Here is a 17,356-nt window from a genome sequence, read left to right as displayed (position 1 = left end):
AGTGCGTTCCGACCAAGAGTCGTGATATCTGCACTGCTAACACCAGCTTTCAGCAGGGAAGCCCAATCATGAATGAGCGGGAAGTGGATCATAGATCACGACGATCCGATTGTCATGGAACAGCTGGTTGGTGAAGCACCTCGGATACCGGAACGAAACACGAGAATCGGCAGGAGGGTTTTGTCAACCGGACCGAGTGGATATTCACAGCTCTTGCCCTTGCAGACTGTGATCGCCTGACTTCCATAGATACAACGGGCCACCGATTCTGAGTCTGTCCTCGTTCACACAACATACGACTTTGATTCAAGCGCTCGTTCTACAAGAACAACAGCAATCAATTCCACTTTAGGGTTTATTTAGCATTGTTTGTACTCTGTGGGTCCACTCGATCATTACAGGAAAATGGTTTCACGATATAATATGGACCTCGGCTGAGGACGCGACTAATTTACACCAAAGCGTATTATGACTTACATATAAAGTGACGCTCCATCCATACATTAAGAAATGGGGATATCGGCTATAGAGCGGCCAGCACTCCTAGTATTCGTCTTCGTGATCTTATCGTCCCAGACAAATAGCAATGTAAAGGCTTCACATGATCCGAGGCACGGATTTCCTACCGTCTTGCATGATATAGCGGCGCATCGCTTTTATTACGAGGTAAGGGTCGTGCGCCCGGAGGTCTTTGCATCATCGCCGTCTTCCCAAACGTTGGACCGAAAAATCGAGATGTCATCTGGATCCTGCACAACGACGGATGCGGTCTCCCGGAACGGATCGTTCAAAGTCAGTGTGCTGGAGGAAGGACAGTACACATTGCGTTCTTCTGTGATATCCATGGATTGGGCGTCTTCATCTGCACTACAGGTGAGAGCTGCAAAGCTTCAGTGATTATAGTGCGTACCGTGATTGTCTGCGCCGCGATTGTTCGCCTCTTGAAGTATCGATGTACCAGTATCTGACGCGGCGCTACTGCCCACGGAAGCGGCTCTGGGCAGAGTCCGAAGTGCTGCTCGTCTAGCTTGTTGTGACGAGATCTATGACGCCCTATTAGAGATGACGGAGCAGATTGTTGCACAGGCTTACCTTCATTTTCGCGTGTAAAGTCTTTGCCCTCTTCCTGTACTCTCCAGCTTCTCCGTTTATTTTCACTTGTTGAATGAGGCCATCAAGCACTAGCTTTTCCCTGGTATCGCATATGCTTGGAGACATATCAGCTACAATACACAGAGAGAGGATGTATCACTGACTTCTCAAATGTATGGAAATGATCCTCGAAAACGGCGGGTGGCATGACTTTCCTTGATGCCTCTAGGAGCCGAAGCGTAGACTCTTGATATTGGTCGCCCCTCTTGAGTTTCGTGCTGGGAAGCATATTCATGATGAGTCGAGCTGCAGGCTTGCTTGCAGAGACTATAGTCGCGGCATCAGCAGCGGCATCGAGAATGTTGAACAGTTCCTCAGCAATATCGGAAGACATGATGAGAAGAGACGGGGTGTACGACTGAGGTCAAAGACGATTTGCTTTTCTTTAAATATCCTTCATGGTCGGAACTGTGCGGAGGTAGTGCGATCAGCCGGTAGTCATCCACAGGGACACGAGGAACAATAGCACATGCTGACAGGCGCGGCACTGACGAAGGCAGGACACGGCGCGCTGCATTGGTCTAGAAGCAATCGGAAGGCTCCTTCATGTACAGTTTCCGGAAGGAGAACAACACATCTGTTCCGGTGTTTATATGCAATACAATTGCCGTTCTGGTCGTGTTGCACACGCGTATCAGGCCTGTAGATGTCGGGATACGAACAATGAATGTAGCTTCTCCCCGGTTGAAAGGGCTTGAGGGAGTATTGTCATCGTGAGATAGCAACATGGAACCACAATAATCACACCCACATACTAGTGCTTGATGTCACACGCAGCCATATACTAGATATGGATCGAGTGTCATCCATGTCCGTAATTGGTCAGCAACGCAGACTACACGCAGCCAGTTTCGACTCGCTCAGTGCAGGCGCGAAGAGAGCCTTCCGGGGTCCTCTGGGTGGGCATGTGGTACCCCACACGTGCTTGACGCCTGTTTCAAGGACCGACGTTGTTGACGCGAATTGGCTCCTCTCCCCGAATCACCCAAAGCTCGTTTCCTCCCTGCCTCACTCTTACGCTCGCTTTATATGAGTGTCGACGCCGCTCAAGGAGATGCTCCTCCGAGACGGGTTCCCGGATGCCTTCATAAGAGTGAACTTTATTGGCGAGATCGTCAACCCTGGCTTCAGAAACACGGTTATTTGCTTCGTCCAAGATATAGCCCAGATTGGAGGCCGTCTTGGGAAGGAACCAAGAAGTGGTTCTTTACCTGCGAAGATGGACAGGCGCTGCATGTTTGTCATCCCTCGTATTGACAGTCACAGAAACTCATTGATTCGCAGCATCCGTCCGTTTTGGATGCCACCCGTAAATCTGATGGACGCTTTGTAATGCTTAAAAAGACTTCAAAAGAAGTACATCCGCATGAGGCTGAAATCGCACAGTACTTCTTATCGCAACCGCTCAGTGCCGATTCGCGAAATCACTGCGTACAGATCATTGAAGTTCTACAGGATCCAGAGGAGGATGATACTCTCATCATAGTGATGCCCTTTCTCCGGCAATTCAACGATCCTCGTTTTGAGACGGTAGGAGAGTGTATCGAATTCTTTCGTCAAATGTTCGAGGTATGTCAAACCGTCACTTACCTTAAGTACAATCCAATATCGAGCTGGGTTGTGCACAGGGATTGCACTTTATGCATGACAACCAAGTGGCACACCGGTATGTGTACTACGCCTCTTACGTCTATCATTGACGCAAACCCTTTGAACGAGGGATATCATGGAGCTGAACGTCATGATGGATCCCAATCCTATGTTTCCCGATTCGTTCCATCCAATTAGTCAAGATAGGAAACGGGATTTTAGTGGACAGGCCAAACGCTTCACTCGTACAGAGCGACCTACAAAGTATCTCTATGTCGATTATGGCCACGCAAGGAAGTATGATCCCGCCGAAGGACCGCCACACGAGCTGCCCCTTTTCGGTGGAGATAGAAGTGTTCCTGAATTTCAAAACGACGGATACGACAAACCATACAGCCCTTTCCCCACGGACATCTATTATCTGGGAAACCTGATTCGCCAATGCTTTCTACAAGTGAGCATGCAACTTAGTATTTACTTTCTCTGCATTCATAATAATGACGTAGAGATACACCGGCCTGGAATTCATGCACCCGCTCATCTCCGACATGGTTCTAGCCGATCCCGCAGAGCGGCCGACAGCTGACCAGGTTGTCGATCGCTTTGAGGAAATTCGCCGCGGGCTCACAGCGTGGAGATGTCGCGCTCGCATTGTTTCCAGGAAGGAGGATTCTGTGACTAAGCTATTCAAAGACGTTAGGCACACGTTCCAGAAAGCCCGCTATCTCCTCAAACGCCTCCCTCCCGTTCCGACACCTGGAAGATAGACATATTCTCATCGATATATCGTGCATATTTAGGTATCTTCATGCTGTCGTGATCAGGATACCCAGCGTTGCTATTTTTCTTCTGGATTGTTGGATTACCTATGCTCTGATTGGTACATTTTCGTGCACGTAAACAGAGCGTTCCATTCATTTTGCTTATGAGACATACATTTAGTGTGTTGTGCAGATTTCTATCCGAAGCGGTCTCTCCATACGCGTACTGTTCTACGTGATTTTGATTAACGGTCGTCATGCCAGGCACCCTGCGCGAATTCAGTGCAGACGCCGACTCACGCGTGGCCTACATCCCTTGTTCACCTTAACCCCAACCATTCGTCTTCTCTATCTCGTGCGTGCCCGGCGCCACTGACTCAGTTTGCCGTGTCCTTGTGGTGTGGAAGCCATGTAGAGATCACTTGACAACCGCCCGTTATGATTCCACCTGGTATGATCTTGACCCTGCGGCTACGAGCTCCTTAAAATGGAAGGCCAAGTGAGTCTACACAAGATGGATAATTCTGATGGTTCGTGAGCGGCCACCTTGTCAACGTGGTCGCCGGACGGTTGAACCAATAGAGTGAGCTAATGATCGACAGAACTTACTGCATAGGCGCGGTGGAACAAACGACAGAAGCTATGGCATCCAGATCAATCGGAATGACTGAAAAGGTGAGCCTTGTCCTCTCTGCCCGCATGAAGGGTGGCAACGGCTACGCCGCCGCTCACAGGAAGAGCAGTGCAAAATAACGCCCCAGTTTATGGTGTAGGAAACGCGAACGATTGCAGCGTTGCGCTGTTCCTTTCGCACGGCGAGAAGCCACAGCCATAACCGCCGCAGGGTCAATCCGTGATGTCCCGAATGGCTGACACAACCAATGTCTTACGGTGGGGAACGAACGGCTGGCTCCAGCATCTGCACGAATCACTCTACAGCTCATGCTCCACGATGTCTGTAAAAGGACTACGAGGTGAATTGTATGGTCAAGGCACCCGTTCGCAATCAAGGAAAACAGGTAATTCCCGAGATCTGGCTATCGCATCATAGCGAGAACAAGCGGTAAGCATACGGTGTTCTATTTCTATACGCCTTTCTAGTCCGTAATATTTCTTGGTAGGGCTGCTCGAAGAAGGACAGACTCTATCGTATTGCGACGACGAACAACAGGTTGCGTGAGAATAGCCATGGAAACAAGTAGCCTCTCCGATCCCCATATCTCTATTGTGCACCCTCCACAGTACAGGCGCCTGGAGCTATTTCTCCGATGAGGCAGGGGCGGTAGATACCGTTATCTGCTCGTGCGTAAACATCCTGTCACTCAGCATTCATCATTCAGGAGGAGCTGTCAGGGCAATCGGCTCATAATCATCCGGAATCGTGGCAGACGATCTACATCCACCGTACTGAGCACGAGATTCTTGCATGAATCCGTCGCCCATCCTTGGTGCGGTCGAGTTTCTGCCGAAAAGGACCCTGGATCCAAATCACATGTGGCGGGGCATTCTTTTTTTGCTTGAGGCCTCGAATGGAATCGCAACGTCGGGGGTTTTTTTTGGATCCTAACATCACCTGAACCGATGCTCTGTCGCGCGCTACGAATTCACGTCGTTGATCTCCTCGATGTTGACGTTAATATGTGACAGCCTTGTGCATCGAGTGATTTTGAACAATATCGTAGGCGGCTCCACCTTCATCAGGAATTTATTAGACAGCATGAAGGGATGTGACACACGATCGTCGTTGTATAATGACCGTGCGGGGGTTCTTGTGCGTGATATTACTTTTTGAGTTGCTCTCAATTTGGCGACCTCTCACCAACGAAGGTAAGTGGCAGCACCATTCATGCAACCTTATAAGCGAATGCCAAAATGATGGCTCCGGTCCCTATCCATGCCTTGCGGCGCCGTGGAACCTTGCCACTCGAGGATCCTCATGTCGCGTCCTTCCGGCTGCGCTCAATTGTTAGCGTCAGTAGTATGGAGCACCGTCAGCGAGGAGAGAATGTACAGACGGTTACCCACGGCACATATTGAGCTAGCACAGGTGTCAACTGATGTCTATGACGTTGCGATGCAGGCCGTGGGTCAAGAGCTCTCTATTCAACTTGGAAAGGGGATTGACGACAAGAAATCCGAGCACTCAAGAAATGCTGATACAACCGAAGGGAGAGTGGGCATGATGGCCTTTGCGCGGGGGTGTTACGTAGGTAGACCCATTCCGGGTGACTTGCAAGCCGCAACTACTTGCCAGATTGCATAGGCGGACAGGGCACAGCGATTCAAGCTTCAAGATGTTGTTGCGCAGTGATCGCTAGTGGACACAATATGATGACGACGTGCAGTGGAGGTCGTCTGGCAAATCGTCCTCTCGCTGCGAGTAAAGGCTATAGAAAATACGGATGAGGGTCCAAGAACACAAGAGCAGATTGCGGACGGAAAACCGAACTAGCTCGCCGTTGGCGGACACGAGGACGCCGGCGGCTCTTCCTTCCCCGGATGTGACGGCCTACGATGACGCCCACACCTGTTCTCCCTGAATTTCCACAGTCAACATCTGCCCGTACTTCTACACTACGCGGCCGTTGATACACTCTACACGAAGCACGGTCAAGAATAATATTCATGCAACGAGCAATCCATCACGAATCATTGTACTCCTCCGACGAGCTTGCTGTCCACTCTTACGGCAGCACCCACGTCAACCAGGTCGATCTGCTCCGCTTCCACGTCTTCTCCTATGTGTTGCTCGTGGTCGTACCGGAGAGCGGCGTAATGCCCTGCAGTTGCGCTAGTCGGAAGACCGCTTGAGCAGGCGCGCGACTCTTGGTGCGCGCTACCCCATGCAGACTCTGGCGGGAAAGCAGCTTTGGAGATCCAGAGAGTGTCCAGAACGACCTGGCAAATTCCTGCGGTGAGTAATACACCTTATATGACATTTCTGACAGAACGTACTGATACTGGACACCATTCTTCCTACAGCAGCTGCAGACGTCACGGTCCCAGCGATTGCTCTCGTACCACCTATTCTGCACAATCTGGACTCGCCTTCTTGAGAAGCCCGAAGGTGCGAACGTCGTACGTGTTGCTCACTCCGATCGATTTCACCTGGTCCTGGTCCTGCAGCATGACGAATGGAGAAGCGAGCTGTCAGAGTACAAACCCCGAGAGATTGCTGGAGGTACGTCTCGACCTGCATTGCGATGTTATCATACGATTTGTATGGGAGTGGACTGACGTGGTTATAACCGCCCAATGATGTCAATTTATGGCAGTCAGGAAACCATAGCTTGCAAACATTCAGCCTGATGAAGAGGTCCTCTCGCCTGATCGAGTGTTTTTGCCTAGTATGCGGAGTGCTTCACCGACTAGCTCCTCGCTACAAAGGTGAGCTATCCCAGGTTGCGCTGCCATTATCGTTCACTCATACCGCTAACACTTGGGCTGCTCTGTTGAACACCCTTGCCAGAAAAAGGGATGGTGGCGTTAGCGGCATACCAGCGTCGATGGTACAAAATACATTGAGGACAGGTCCTCTCCTGCTTTCACTCCGCAGTTACTCTTGCTCTGGCTACATCCAGTATATCTCGAACGGACATACCACGCGGTACAAGAGATCATCCTGCATGTCGTCGTGGTTCAAAGGTTCGATCGACGCAGTGAGTACGTTTACGAAACAGCCCCCAGTCGTCAAAAGCGACGCAGTCGAGTGTGGCAGCATGCCGTGATGTCCAAGCGAGGTGTCACTGGTCTGCTTACGGGATCCCGGAGGTCAAGCTCACGGTTGTAGATGCCACTGTTTCAAAAATACGTGCCACGGTAAGGCTTCAAGTTCCACAATGCTCACACGTCAGTAATCGAGAAGCCGCGCGGTCTGTGATGTCTGACGGCCACGGTCAGCATTGAGCTAAAGTATTTTACGATGACAGAGGACCTCATACCGTATATATAACTTGTCAACACCTCTCTTCTATCGGAGGAGGTCCGTAATTGGGATAGCATCTCTTGCGCTATTCCCCTTGGACGTCACGACATGTGGTGTGCGCCAACAGTCATCACCACACACCAACTGTACGTCATAGTTTGGGTACGCATAGTGATGCATTCGCGTTGAGGGGATTGTTTTTGGCGTGCAGGAAACCATCTTGGACACTGCTCTGGCGCTTGTTGTATTTGTATTTGCTTGTGCTTTGTAGGTCCGTGCTCGATCAATGATCTGATTTTCGTGACAAACGAGCTGCTACTCATGCGTCACAAGAGTACTGTCACCTCGTCCTTAGGTTTTGCGTGCTAGTCTGCCCGCCGATACGGCCCGTCTCGACTCACGGTTTCAAATGCTCACTTTACATCTTGTTTCCTTTCACGCCTTACATGCTCTGGGAAGGTGATTCTGGATTATTCAGATACTCTATCGTTGTCGTGTCTGTATTTGACGCTTTCGACAACCTGTACATGTTCTTGTTGCTGTCGCTCATTCGACGTTCCTGTGATTGCGTGGTTGCTCTGCACTGATCCAACGCTAATGTTCATCCCGAGAGCAGAGCCTCTGCGGTACAAATGACATTAAATACAAATTCTGGTTGGTTACTCTACATACAATGATACAAAACAAACGAGCGACTGAGTCGCCTGCGCAACGGATCATACCACTTCCGACACTAACCCGGCGTGTGCGAAGAAAAATACTGGAGTCATGCAGATGGTCTAAGCGCGTGAAGGGACAAGCTATCATAATGGCCAATATCTCCCGGCTCTGAGTAAATGCTCTCGGTCTCGGTAACGCTGGCCTCCGATTCCAGATCAGACGCATAATCAGCTACAACGACCGACGCTGTCTCGCGAAAAGGGTTTTCTTCAATGGTCGTAATGTCTACAGAGGCAGCATCGTCGTCTGAAGCACACAGGTAAATGCGAGTTAGAGGTCAAATAGATGATGCCATACCAGTTTTGTGATCACCGCTGTCTGCCCGCGTAATTGTCGAGTCACTAGTAATGACTGGTTGCAAAGATGCCATGAGAAGACTAGCAGGAGAGCAGGAGATATTACTGACGGTAACCGACAGCAGCGTCCAGCGACTGTCCACCGGTCATTCCTTTTTTTGACCACAACTGCTTGCTCCTGGCCGCTTGTGAGGAGGTCTACATATATAAGGTTTGAGTAAGAGATGTGCACAGGTATGGAGGAGATCATCCATATGGACAGAACCTACCACTGTGTCCGCATTCAATTTCTCAGCCTCCGAGGCATAAGCATAAAATTGATCGAGCTCCCACAGAGCCTTGAGGCGCCCCATTTTCTGTAGGCCATTACTCGTTGCTAGAATACTGCAACAGGATGATCGACGAGGTCATTCTCCTCCACACGGAAGTATCTTACCGGTCATGCTCTTGCTGTAATTCGTTGTGCGTCTTTGAGTCCATGATCTCCGACCACTGCTCTAGGGTCGAAAGGGTCGACGCCTGATACTTATTGCCTCGCTTCAATTGCTTCCGTGGTGACAGCCCAGCAAAATATTTAAGGACGGGTTTGGTGACGGGGGCGGCGATGGTGACTGCATCAGCAGTAGCATCCAAATAGTTGAAGACTGCAGCATCAGAGGACATGATGGGCTGTAGAAGAGGAGCACAGTGCGCCAGGCAACGAGAGTGGGGCCAAGAAGATGATATCTGATCCGCTTAGTGCGTAATGTAGCGGGTAGTTATAAAGAATGGCATACAGGCAACGACGAAACAATGACTGTCCAGCGATGGAAACATGAGGACGTAACGGCACAGCATGCGTCCATGACAGCGTGACTTCTTGACCTTCCCCGTGCGAATAAGGAATACAGGCAGAGAACATAGAGCCCATGGAACGTTGTTCCTATACACGAACAACCCACATTGTCTGAGGGATGATTCGATGAATCAGAACTGTTCCGTGCCTTTGAAATATCCCTGTGAACCTCGGAAGGATTGTTGGTGACAGGTCCGCAAGGGCACGCACGCTGGCAGGTGCGCTGTAGCGAGCAGATAGAGAACAATAACATCAGTCAGCTCGACCCAGGCTGCAACTAGTCTCCTATGAACAGAACGTAACGTACTACTTCAAACGTAGCTGATCAGCCTGCCACAGTGAGACCCCGACACACCCCCGCAGACACGGGGTCCCCCTCTGCCCAGTGCCTTCATGACCAGCGACCCTTTACGTTGTACCGAGTGTCAGTGCATGCCTCCGGATGGCCAATCATTCTGAGGGCTCACCGAATCTTCCTCATACCGAAGGCGGTCTAACGGATGCAGAGTACTACTGGCGTGATCACCAGCCATGGCTCCAGGAATGCGGTTACATGCTTCGGCCCCGGTACAGGCCTGATTGGGTGCCGTCCTGGCTAGGCACCAAGAAACTCTTCTCTCAGTGCGAAGATGGTTATGGGCTGATAGTATGTCCCCGTTGTCTTGGTTGTCTTGAATATGACCTTTGCTAATGTCAGACAGCATCCGTACGTGAACGACGCCACCCGGATATCGGATGGTGCTCTAGTATTACTCAAGCAGGTCTCTGTTATTGTCCACCCTCATGAGGTCTCCATCGGACGATACCTCTGTTCTGATGAGCTACGTTCCGACCCAGACAACCACTGCGTGCCCCTACATGACGTTCTCAAAGATCCCTCTGAGGAGAACACCGTCATACTCGTGATGCCTTTGCTCAGGAAGTGCGACGACCCCGAGTTCGACACTATTGGGGAAGTGGTCGACTTCATCCGGCAGCTCGTTAATGTACGTATGGGTCAGACACCAGCGTCTCTACATCTGTCGATTATGTGCTTGTCCAGGGGTTGAAGTTCATGCATGCACATCACGTCGCCCATCGGTACGTTCTTATTTAATGACGCGCCACAGGCTTTCCTCATATTTTAAAGGGATATAATGCTGTCAAATGTAATGTTCGATCCAAAACCAATGTATCCGGACATGTACCACCCCCGTCGAAGAGAGAGGAAACGAGACTTTACCGGCAAGGCTAAGCATTATTCTCGTACGGAGAGTCCGGTCAAATACTACTATGTGGATTTCGGTCTATCACGCAAGTACGAAAGCGAAGACTATCCGCCCCGGGAACTACCTATCCTGGGTGGCGATAAGAGCGTACCCGAGTTTCAAGGCAACGGTTACGACAAAGCCGTAGACCCCTTCCCGACAGACATCTACTACCTAGGGAATCTGATACGAATGGCGTTTATACGGGTGCGTCAGCGTCTGATTCTGACATCATATCCTCATTGACTGTGCGTGCCATAGCACTACGAGAATCTCAGTTTTCTACATCCGCTCATTGCAGACATGGTGCAAAACGAACCAGAAAAGCGCCCCCTTATCGAGGAGGTTGCTTCTCGATTCATGGAAGCCACGTCCGCACTCTCCCCAGGTGTTCTTCGTGACCGTCTCAGAGAGAGGAACGAATCGACCGTCGTTCGCTTTTTTCGAGGCCTCGAACACTTCTATCGGACGGCGAAATACGTCGTCAAGCGATTATCCCCAGTGCCCACCCCTCCCGCATAGGTTCCATATCTAGTTGCTTTGCATTGTACCGATACCCATTGTTATCGTGTCTGGACTCGGCGCTTTCGATATCCTATACGTGGTCTTCCTGCTGTCACTCATTCGACGTTTCTATGCTTGCTCCAAAATGGACAATGGGCGCGAATATCCGCTAAATATCGCCGTTGCTTTGTACGTATCGCGTGTCCATTGCGCTACAAATACAAATATACCGGTGCGTTAAGCAGTGCAAGTCGCCTTTTAAGTCGCCTTGTTATTTCTTCCATGCGGTTTGGGAATCGCTGGATAAGATCCGCGATGCAAAACATCTCACGCAGATGCAGGGCAGACGCCCACGTGCGCGTGGCATACGTTATTCTTTCACCCTCCAATCCAATTGGACGTCTTCTTTATCTCAGGGATATCCACCGACTCGTTCCAGACGAGCCAATTTGCCATGTCCGTGTGATGCGGAGGCCACCATGTGGACATCAGCTGGCGCTGCTCATGTTGTGATTCTGACGGTCACCGCCTTGACCTTGCGGTGACGGCCAGCCTGAAAGGTGGAACAATAAGTTGGTCTGCATGACACTGCGTCTGATGTCGGGTGATGATCAATACGGCTTCTATGGGTCGTAAGCGATTCGTTGTCCACACGGTCGTCAGGCGGTATTCAAAGATAGAGTGAGCCAATACCTGAACGTACCACTTTAGGCCATGTGGAAACCATTGACGGGAGCCGTAGAATCTGAGCCAAACGGATGACTGGAATAATATGCCTTGTCCTATCTGCGCAGATGAATGGTGAGTATGGCAACGGCTACGCCGACTCTTAACAAACTAGCAATAGTCTCAGTTTACTGCGTAGGACCCGCGAGATGATTGCGGCGTTGCGCCGTTTCGCGTGAAGAGAAGTCACAGCAATATCTGCGGCGGAAAGCAGCTCATGATATCCCCGAACGGCTGACGCGGCCAACGTCTTTCTAGCGCGGTCATCTTGCACCATGCCGCGGATGAGAGACCATGCAGGTAGTGTGCAATCGAATGGTAGCTCCAATGTCTGAACAAATTCCCGTGAATTGATGGTTCACTACGTCTGCAGAAGAATAACTGGGCAAGTAGTATGCGTGTAGTATATTGTTTCTGTACCGCCTTATGGTACTCCGCAACGCTAAGGTCACCACGTATTGTCCTATGCGTTCTCAGGAAGAATGATCCCCATGACATTCATTCGATGCTCTCGCTATTGCTGGTCCTGGTCTGCATCCGCACGTCGGACTTCACCAGAAGTGATGCCATATTGCACACTGCGAACACTTCTCGCCGTAGGTTTTGTCAACATTGACAGCAATACATAATTTCATACAACACTAAACTGCTGGCTTACGGATCAAGAAATATCCACACGCTATGTCTCCACCCGACTCAGGCAATCCCAAGGAAGAGCGTGCTTCGAGGCTTGCTCGTACAGCCGCTATAATCGCATGTACTTTGCGGTAGAGACGTCGGTATGGTCATGAAGCGAGCATAAGAAGCCAGGCGGCGAGCGTTGTTGGTCATCGTGAATGCACTGGTGGCTACGCTCTCGTCCTCCGCCAGCTTCAAGAAGGGAGAGTGATCAGCTAAAAGCACACGAGCATATGGGATGCGAAAGAAGATTGGTTGGCCGTCATTCAACATGTGCGGGACGCCGGCGGCTGACATGACCCTCCAAAAGGGCAGCAATCCACACCGTAGCGCCCACGCCTCCTCTCAACCTTTATTTACATTCACGCGTTCTTCTTGACATCTGGCCGATCCACTCGCGCATAAAGGCCTTGCTTGGTGGACATCCATAACACTACTCGAAACACGGACACGAAGTGCACGATCAATACATCGTGCGAGCCATATGCACAAGACGGGCTTAGTGACATCCCGGATAGCAACATTCGTCTCACCTTGTCTCGCGATGTTTTGCTCTATCTCTACGTCTTATCTCGTGTTGCTCGTTCATCGTACTAGAGAGCAGCCCAATGCCCTGCGGCTGTGCTAGTTGGGAAGGAGCCTGGGCAGGCGTGTTGGTACGCGTTTTTCGCGCAGACCATGGTAGGCAACTAGCTTTGGAGACCCAGAGCGTCTGGAACGATCTGAGAGATTCTCACGGTGAGTGATCCCCTTGCTAAAGAACCCCTTGATACCACATACTGGTCTTGAACACCGTTCTTGCATTAGCTCCAAATTTCACTGTCCCGATAGTTTCCCTTATACCACCTGTTCTGTACGATCTGGACCCTCCGAGAGTCTACAACTAATGTTTAGACAAAAGGCGAACGGATGAGCAAGTCGTCCGGGTTCAAACTCTGGAGGAATCGCTGGCACAATGTCTCGATCTGCGTTGCAAGGCTGCGGATTGCATGGTAGTCCTGGCCGCCTGACGATGTGTATTTATAGCAGTCAGAGGATCATCGCTTGCAAAGGTATGTCCATCGAATGTTCACCTGGTCAGAATGAAAAGGCCCTCTAGTCGGATGGCCCGATCTCTCTTGCATTTTCTTTTGTATTTGACGTTTGACGTCGCTGTATATGGTGTGAGCAGACAATTCAGCTTCGTATCTACTTTGGTCATGGGTTTGCTACAAATACTAATGCATTCGCGTTGAGGGAATAGGATTTGGCGTACAAAAAACCATCTTGAAGTCATCGCCGTGGCGCTTACTCGGCTTGTATTTATTTGTGCTTTGTAGGTCCTCGTGCTCGCCGATCGATGATCTGAATTTTCGTGACGAAGGAGGCCCACCTCCGCCACTCGTGCGTCAAAAGAGTGTTCTGACCTCATCTTCTAGTTTTGTGTGGTCTCGTCGCTTATATGTTCGCCAGCATGGTTGGGATTATGTTCGAACCATCCCATTCCGTCTGGGCTCACGATCTCGCACTTGTCGCTTTGGATCATTGTACAGCCTCGGCGAAGGCCTGATGGTGGACACGCGCCAACGTTGTGCATAATCCAAATGGAAATAAGGGTACAGTACGAACTCCAAGTGTGCAGCTATTCCACCTATCGGACAGACGATATGTTTCGATCTGGTGCTGCAGAAGATTACATCCAATGTATTCAAGCAATTCTTACCAGCTGCTGTCACTGCACTGTGAAGCCTCGCGACGTTCCATCACCTTTCAAATACTACGTCGTTCAGTACAGAATCTTAAGGCGATGCGTAGCACGTAAAGAGCATCACTCGAGTGAATTCGAAATCTCGATCGAATGATTGCGCAAGACTTATTTGACGCTATCTGGCCCTTGTGGGTCCACATAGGCGCTACAGGATTCCAGCGGGTATGAGCAGATTGGACATTAGAGCTTCACTGAAGCACAATTGCATCCAAACGCATATATTGATTACAAGCGCACATATAATATCATTTTTAATGAGTATTTGAGTTGCGACGCGCCCGCGCGAGGGATGATGTGTGAATCTATCCGAGTCGGGCCCGCACCAGTTTCGCCGCGGATTTCTACACCAATGACGTTGTGAAATTGAATGACCTTAGTTGTGTGGGTTCGAGTGACAATGATTGCTTCAACAACTCACCATTATTGCGGCATTTAGCTGTGCAGCGTCTGTCGCATACTTCATGAGGTGCTTGCGCTTTCGTAAGGCCTCAAAAGATCCCATGTTGGCTAGACCTGCCCTCGTCTCTGCAAGCCTGAGAAATACTTATTAATGCTCGGTTACAATGTGAACACGATAGTCGTACTTATTGTAGTCATTCTGCAAGGTATCGTGTACCCTGACATCCATGATTCCTGCTATCTCCTCCAGAATTGTGAGGGTTGACGCCTGATCCTTATCACCACGCTTTAAATGTTCTAGTGGTGAAAGGCTGGCCAGTGCATTGAGAGCAGGATTAGCAGCTAGTGCGACGATGGTGACCCCAACGGTGGTGACGTTGAGGGCAGTTTCAAGGGGAGTGGAAGACATGACGATACGTCGTATGCGATACGAGCAGTGCACCAGGCAGCGAGAGTGGAATGATGGACGAGGCAATGATCAACAAGTAGTGTGATACATGTTCAAGGTAGTGTATATATAGGCGCAGATAGTCGAGATGAGCAGCGGGGAAACAAAAGCATTCCCATAACGGATACTATAAGGTAGTACGTGAATGGACGTAATGTTGGGTATTCCGTGTAGACCTGTGGATAAAACGTAGATACATCGCCTTGACAGGGTATGCGGCGTGAACAAGGGCTGGACATACTCAATAGAAGTCGCAGAAGTAGCATTCTGCGGCTCAGATCGGTCCCAAAAAGGAGTCGTTGTTCAACGTATCTAGGGTGGTCGCCGCCGATTGATTATCTGGTCTAACTGAGGAATGGCGCCTTTCAAGGCGAAGGGCTCAGAGTGTCGATGATAAAACTGCTTGTACACGGGATCTGTCAAGCCGCGCTGGGTGGTCTGGCAAGTTTCAAGCTACATAACGGCATCATCAACGGCGTGAAACACTCCATGATTATTGGCGCCCATTCGGCAAGACCCCACAACTCGGTGGTGGACTGGGGGTCCTTGTCGTGTTCGCGTATTGCGTACCTTGACCTCCAAACGATGAGCATGAGCAGGTGGTCGCGAATACTCGATGATAATCAAACGTAAGGTCAAGGGGCCGCAGCTGAAACCCACGGCAACGCCCGCACAGCCTCCTGACACCATGTACGTCGTCTCTTCGTTTCCCTGTTGTCATTCGCCCGTTTCCTATCATACATGAGGGCCCAAGTAGAAGCAAGAGTACAATACGAACACCTATTTCACTTATTGTGTCTCGATCCAGTACCGCAGGCGATTAACCCCAAGTCAACAATGTCAGTGCGCTGGAGGGCCTCACGATCGTCCAGTACTTGTAAAACATCGCCGTTGAGTAAATAGCCGTCAGGTGATGCATAGCATGTAAAGAGGATGTCAGAAGTATTACTCTAGTGGATTTGAACTTTCGTGATCGCGCCTTTGTTTGATTTTATTTGGCCCTTGTGGGTCCACATAAGCGCCCATGACAGAATTGCGGCGGAGATGAGCACATTACATACTAATTACGGACATACATATAATATCATCGTGAACGAGTGTTTTAGTTGCGACGCGCCCGCGCGAGGAATGATGTATGAATTTATCTTCGTTGATATTATCTTAGTGACTCCACCGCCTCCGAGTATAGCGCATAAGCGTCACCGAGAGCCGTCAGATTGTCTCAGTGTATGAAGGCGGAAACTGTCGTCGTGTTCGGCCTCCCCTAGATCAGAGTATATGCTCTCGGATTCAGCTATACTGGGCTCTCGTGCCGGCTTAAAGGCTTGGTCAGAAACAACGACCGATGCTGTTTCACGAAAGGGGTCCTCGTACACGGACGTGATGTCCACGGACGCGTTATCGTCAGCTAGAACGCATGCGTAAGTATGGGAAACAAGTAGACAATTCCATCTACCAGCACCTCGCCTCGGACAGTCAATTGGTGCGTCAACGGTGTCGGAAATCGGGGTTGGCTCTACACATTCGAAGTATGAGATTGGGGCGAGGACGAGGACGATATTACACAGCCGACATACCTGATCTGCCGTTCGATAATGATCTACTCGCTAAGCCTTTCCTCTTCCAGATGTTGTCACTCCTGGCCGCTTGCGATGAGGTCTGGACGAGGTGGCAGTAGGCTAAGTTACTGGCAACAATCTCTAGGAGTAATGTAGGCTACCCGTGTACTCACCACCGTTTTCTTGTTGAGATGCACAGCGTCTGACGCATACTGAGAAAACTTGGACCAGTTTCTCAAAGTCTGGATCCTTCCTAGATTGGCCAGATCGTTCCTCGAATCCCGGAGACTATTGCCAGTGAGTAGGTACATTTAATAGAATATGCAGAAGAAACAACGTACTCGTCGAACTCGTTCTGCAAGATGTTGTGCATACCGTTTTCCATAATATCCGATGTATCCTCAAGCATATTCAAAGTAGACGCTTGAGCGCGATCACCCCGCTTTAGTGCGCCATGTGGTGTGAATTTGGCCAAGGCTTTCAAGGCTGGCTTGGCAAATGGCGCGGTGGTTGTGACACAGTCAGCAGTAGCATCGAGAGCGTTGAGAGCGACCTCCATTCGATTGGATGCCCACGGTAAGAAGCTGCGCCAGGCAAGGGTAGCGGAAGAGCGAGGAATGGGTTGCGCGTCTGTTACTTGGTGCAATATATACCAAGTACACACATTCAGCCGCAAATGAAAGAGGGAACAATAGCACGCTCCCGATGATTGACAGCAAACGTAATCAAATAGGGCGCATCTCCGGAGCATGGAAACCAGTGTTCCAGC

General features: G+C 50.2%; 7 protein-coding genes across 7 annotated transcripts; 2 read left to right on the top strand and 5 right to left on the bottom strand.

Annotated features, from left to right (window-relative positions):
• Positions 1-397: 397 nt before the first annotated feature.
• Positions 398-1,486, bottom strand: POSPLADRAFT_1165916 (hypothetical protein; the record flags this gene model as incomplete). Its single annotated transcript, XM_024487901.1, has 5 exons — positions 398-485; positions 525-862; positions 911-1,043; positions 1,093-1,207; positions 1,257-1,486. The coding sequence occupies 4 exons, from the start codon at positions 1,484-1,486 to the stop codon at positions 660-662; spliced, it is 681 nt and encodes a 226-aa protein (XP_024342717.1). The 3' UTR covers positions 398-485; positions 525-659.
• Positions 1,487-2,146: 660 nt separating this feature from the next.
• POSPLADRAFT_1072818 (hypothetical protein) lies at positions 2,147-3,509 on the top strand (the record flags this gene model as incomplete). The annotated part of the gene is made up of 5 exons (XM_024482552.1): positions 2,147-2,388; positions 2,437-2,721; positions 2,781-2,818; positions 2,872-3,196; positions 3,249-3,509. The coding sequence occupies exons 1-5, from the start codon at positions 2,182-2,184 to the stop codon at positions 3,507-3,509; spliced, it is 1,116 nt and encodes a 371-aa protein (XP_024342716.1). The 5' UTR covers positions 2,147-2,181.
• Positions 3,510-6,152: 2,643 nt separating this feature from the next.
• POSPLADRAFT_1031142 (hypothetical protein) lies at positions 6,153-6,702 on the bottom strand (the record flags this gene model as incomplete). Its single annotated transcript, XM_024476772.1, has 2 exons — positions 6,153-6,412; positions 6,459-6,702. The coding sequence occupies 2 exons, from the start codon at positions 6,700-6,702 to the stop codon at positions 6,153-6,155; spliced, it is 504 nt and encodes a 167-aa protein (XP_024342715.1).
• A 1,492-nt stretch (positions 6,703-8,194) lies between these two features.
• On the bottom strand, positions 8,195-9,107 carry POSPLADRAFT_1131321 (hypothetical protein; the record flags this gene model as incomplete). Its single annotated transcript, XM_024484059.1, has 4 exons — positions 8,195-8,394; positions 8,555-8,642; positions 8,714-8,828; positions 8,881-9,107. The coding sequence occupies 4 exons, from the start codon at positions 9,105-9,107 to the stop codon at positions 8,195-8,197; spliced, it is 630 nt and encodes a 209-aa protein (XP_024342714.1).
• Positions 9,108-9,721: 614 nt separating this feature from the next.
• POSPLADRAFT_1052589 (hypothetical protein) lies at positions 9,722-11,048 on the top strand (the record flags this gene model as incomplete). Its single annotated transcript, XM_024480284.1, has 5 exons — positions 9,722-9,925; positions 9,981-10,265; positions 10,322-10,359; positions 10,409-10,733; positions 10,788-11,048. 5 exons carry the CDS (start codon positions 9,722-9,724, stop codon positions 11,046-11,048), a joined length of 1,113 nt encoding a protein of 370 aa, XP_024342713.1.
• A 3,435-nt stretch (positions 11,049-14,483) lies between these two features.
• On the bottom strand, positions 14,484-14,989 carry POSPLADRAFT_1031139 (hypothetical protein; the record flags this gene model as incomplete). The annotated part of the gene is made up of 3 exons (XM_024476771.1): positions 14,484-14,522; positions 14,600-14,714; positions 14,766-14,989. 3 exons carry the CDS (start codon positions 14,987-14,989, stop codon positions 14,484-14,486), a joined length of 378 nt encoding a protein of 125 aa, XP_024342712.1.
• A 1,072-nt stretch (positions 14,990-16,061) lies between these two features.
• POSPLADRAFT_1165912 (hypothetical protein) lies at positions 16,062-17,193 on the bottom strand. Its single transcript, XM_024487900.1, has 5 exons — positions 16,929-17,193; positions 16,761-16,875; positions 16,606-16,687; positions 16,491-16,544; positions 16,062-16,436 (listed from the first exon to the last, which is right to left on the bottom strand). The coding sequence occupies exons 1-5, from the start codon at positions 17,144-17,146 to the stop codon at positions 16,228-16,230; spliced, it is 678 nt and encodes a 225-aa protein (XP_024342711.1). The 5' UTR covers positions 17,147-17,193; the 3' UTR covers positions 16,062-16,227.
• Between the last annotated feature and the right edge of the window lie 163 nt (positions 17,194-17,356).

This window comes from Postia placenta (genome assembly GCF_002117355.1).
Source record: "Postia placenta MAD-698-R-SB12 unplaced genomic scaffold POSPLAscaffold_2, whole genome shotgun sequence".
Taxonomy (NCBI): Eukaryota; Fungi; Basidiomycota; class Agaricomycetes; order Polyporales; family Adustoporiaceae; genus Rhodonia; species Rhodonia placenta.
The sequence above is the reverse complement of the archived record's forward strand: the minus strand, read 5'-3'. Positions and strand labels throughout refer to the sequence as shown.

Coding starts and splice junctions, on each gene's coding strand:
- POSPLADRAFT_1165912 (XM_024487900.1), bottom strand. CDS start 17,146: ATGGAGGTCGCTCTCAACGCTCTCGATGCTACTGCTGACTGTGTCACA. Junction 16,876..16,928: donor TTGCAGAACGAGTTCGACGA/GTACGTTGTTTC, acceptor CACTGGCAATAG/TCTCCGGGATTCGAGGAACG. Junction 16,545..16,605: donor ATTATCGAACGGCAGATCAG/GTATGTCGGCTG, acceptor TCGAATGTGTAG/AGCCAACCCCGATTTCCGAC.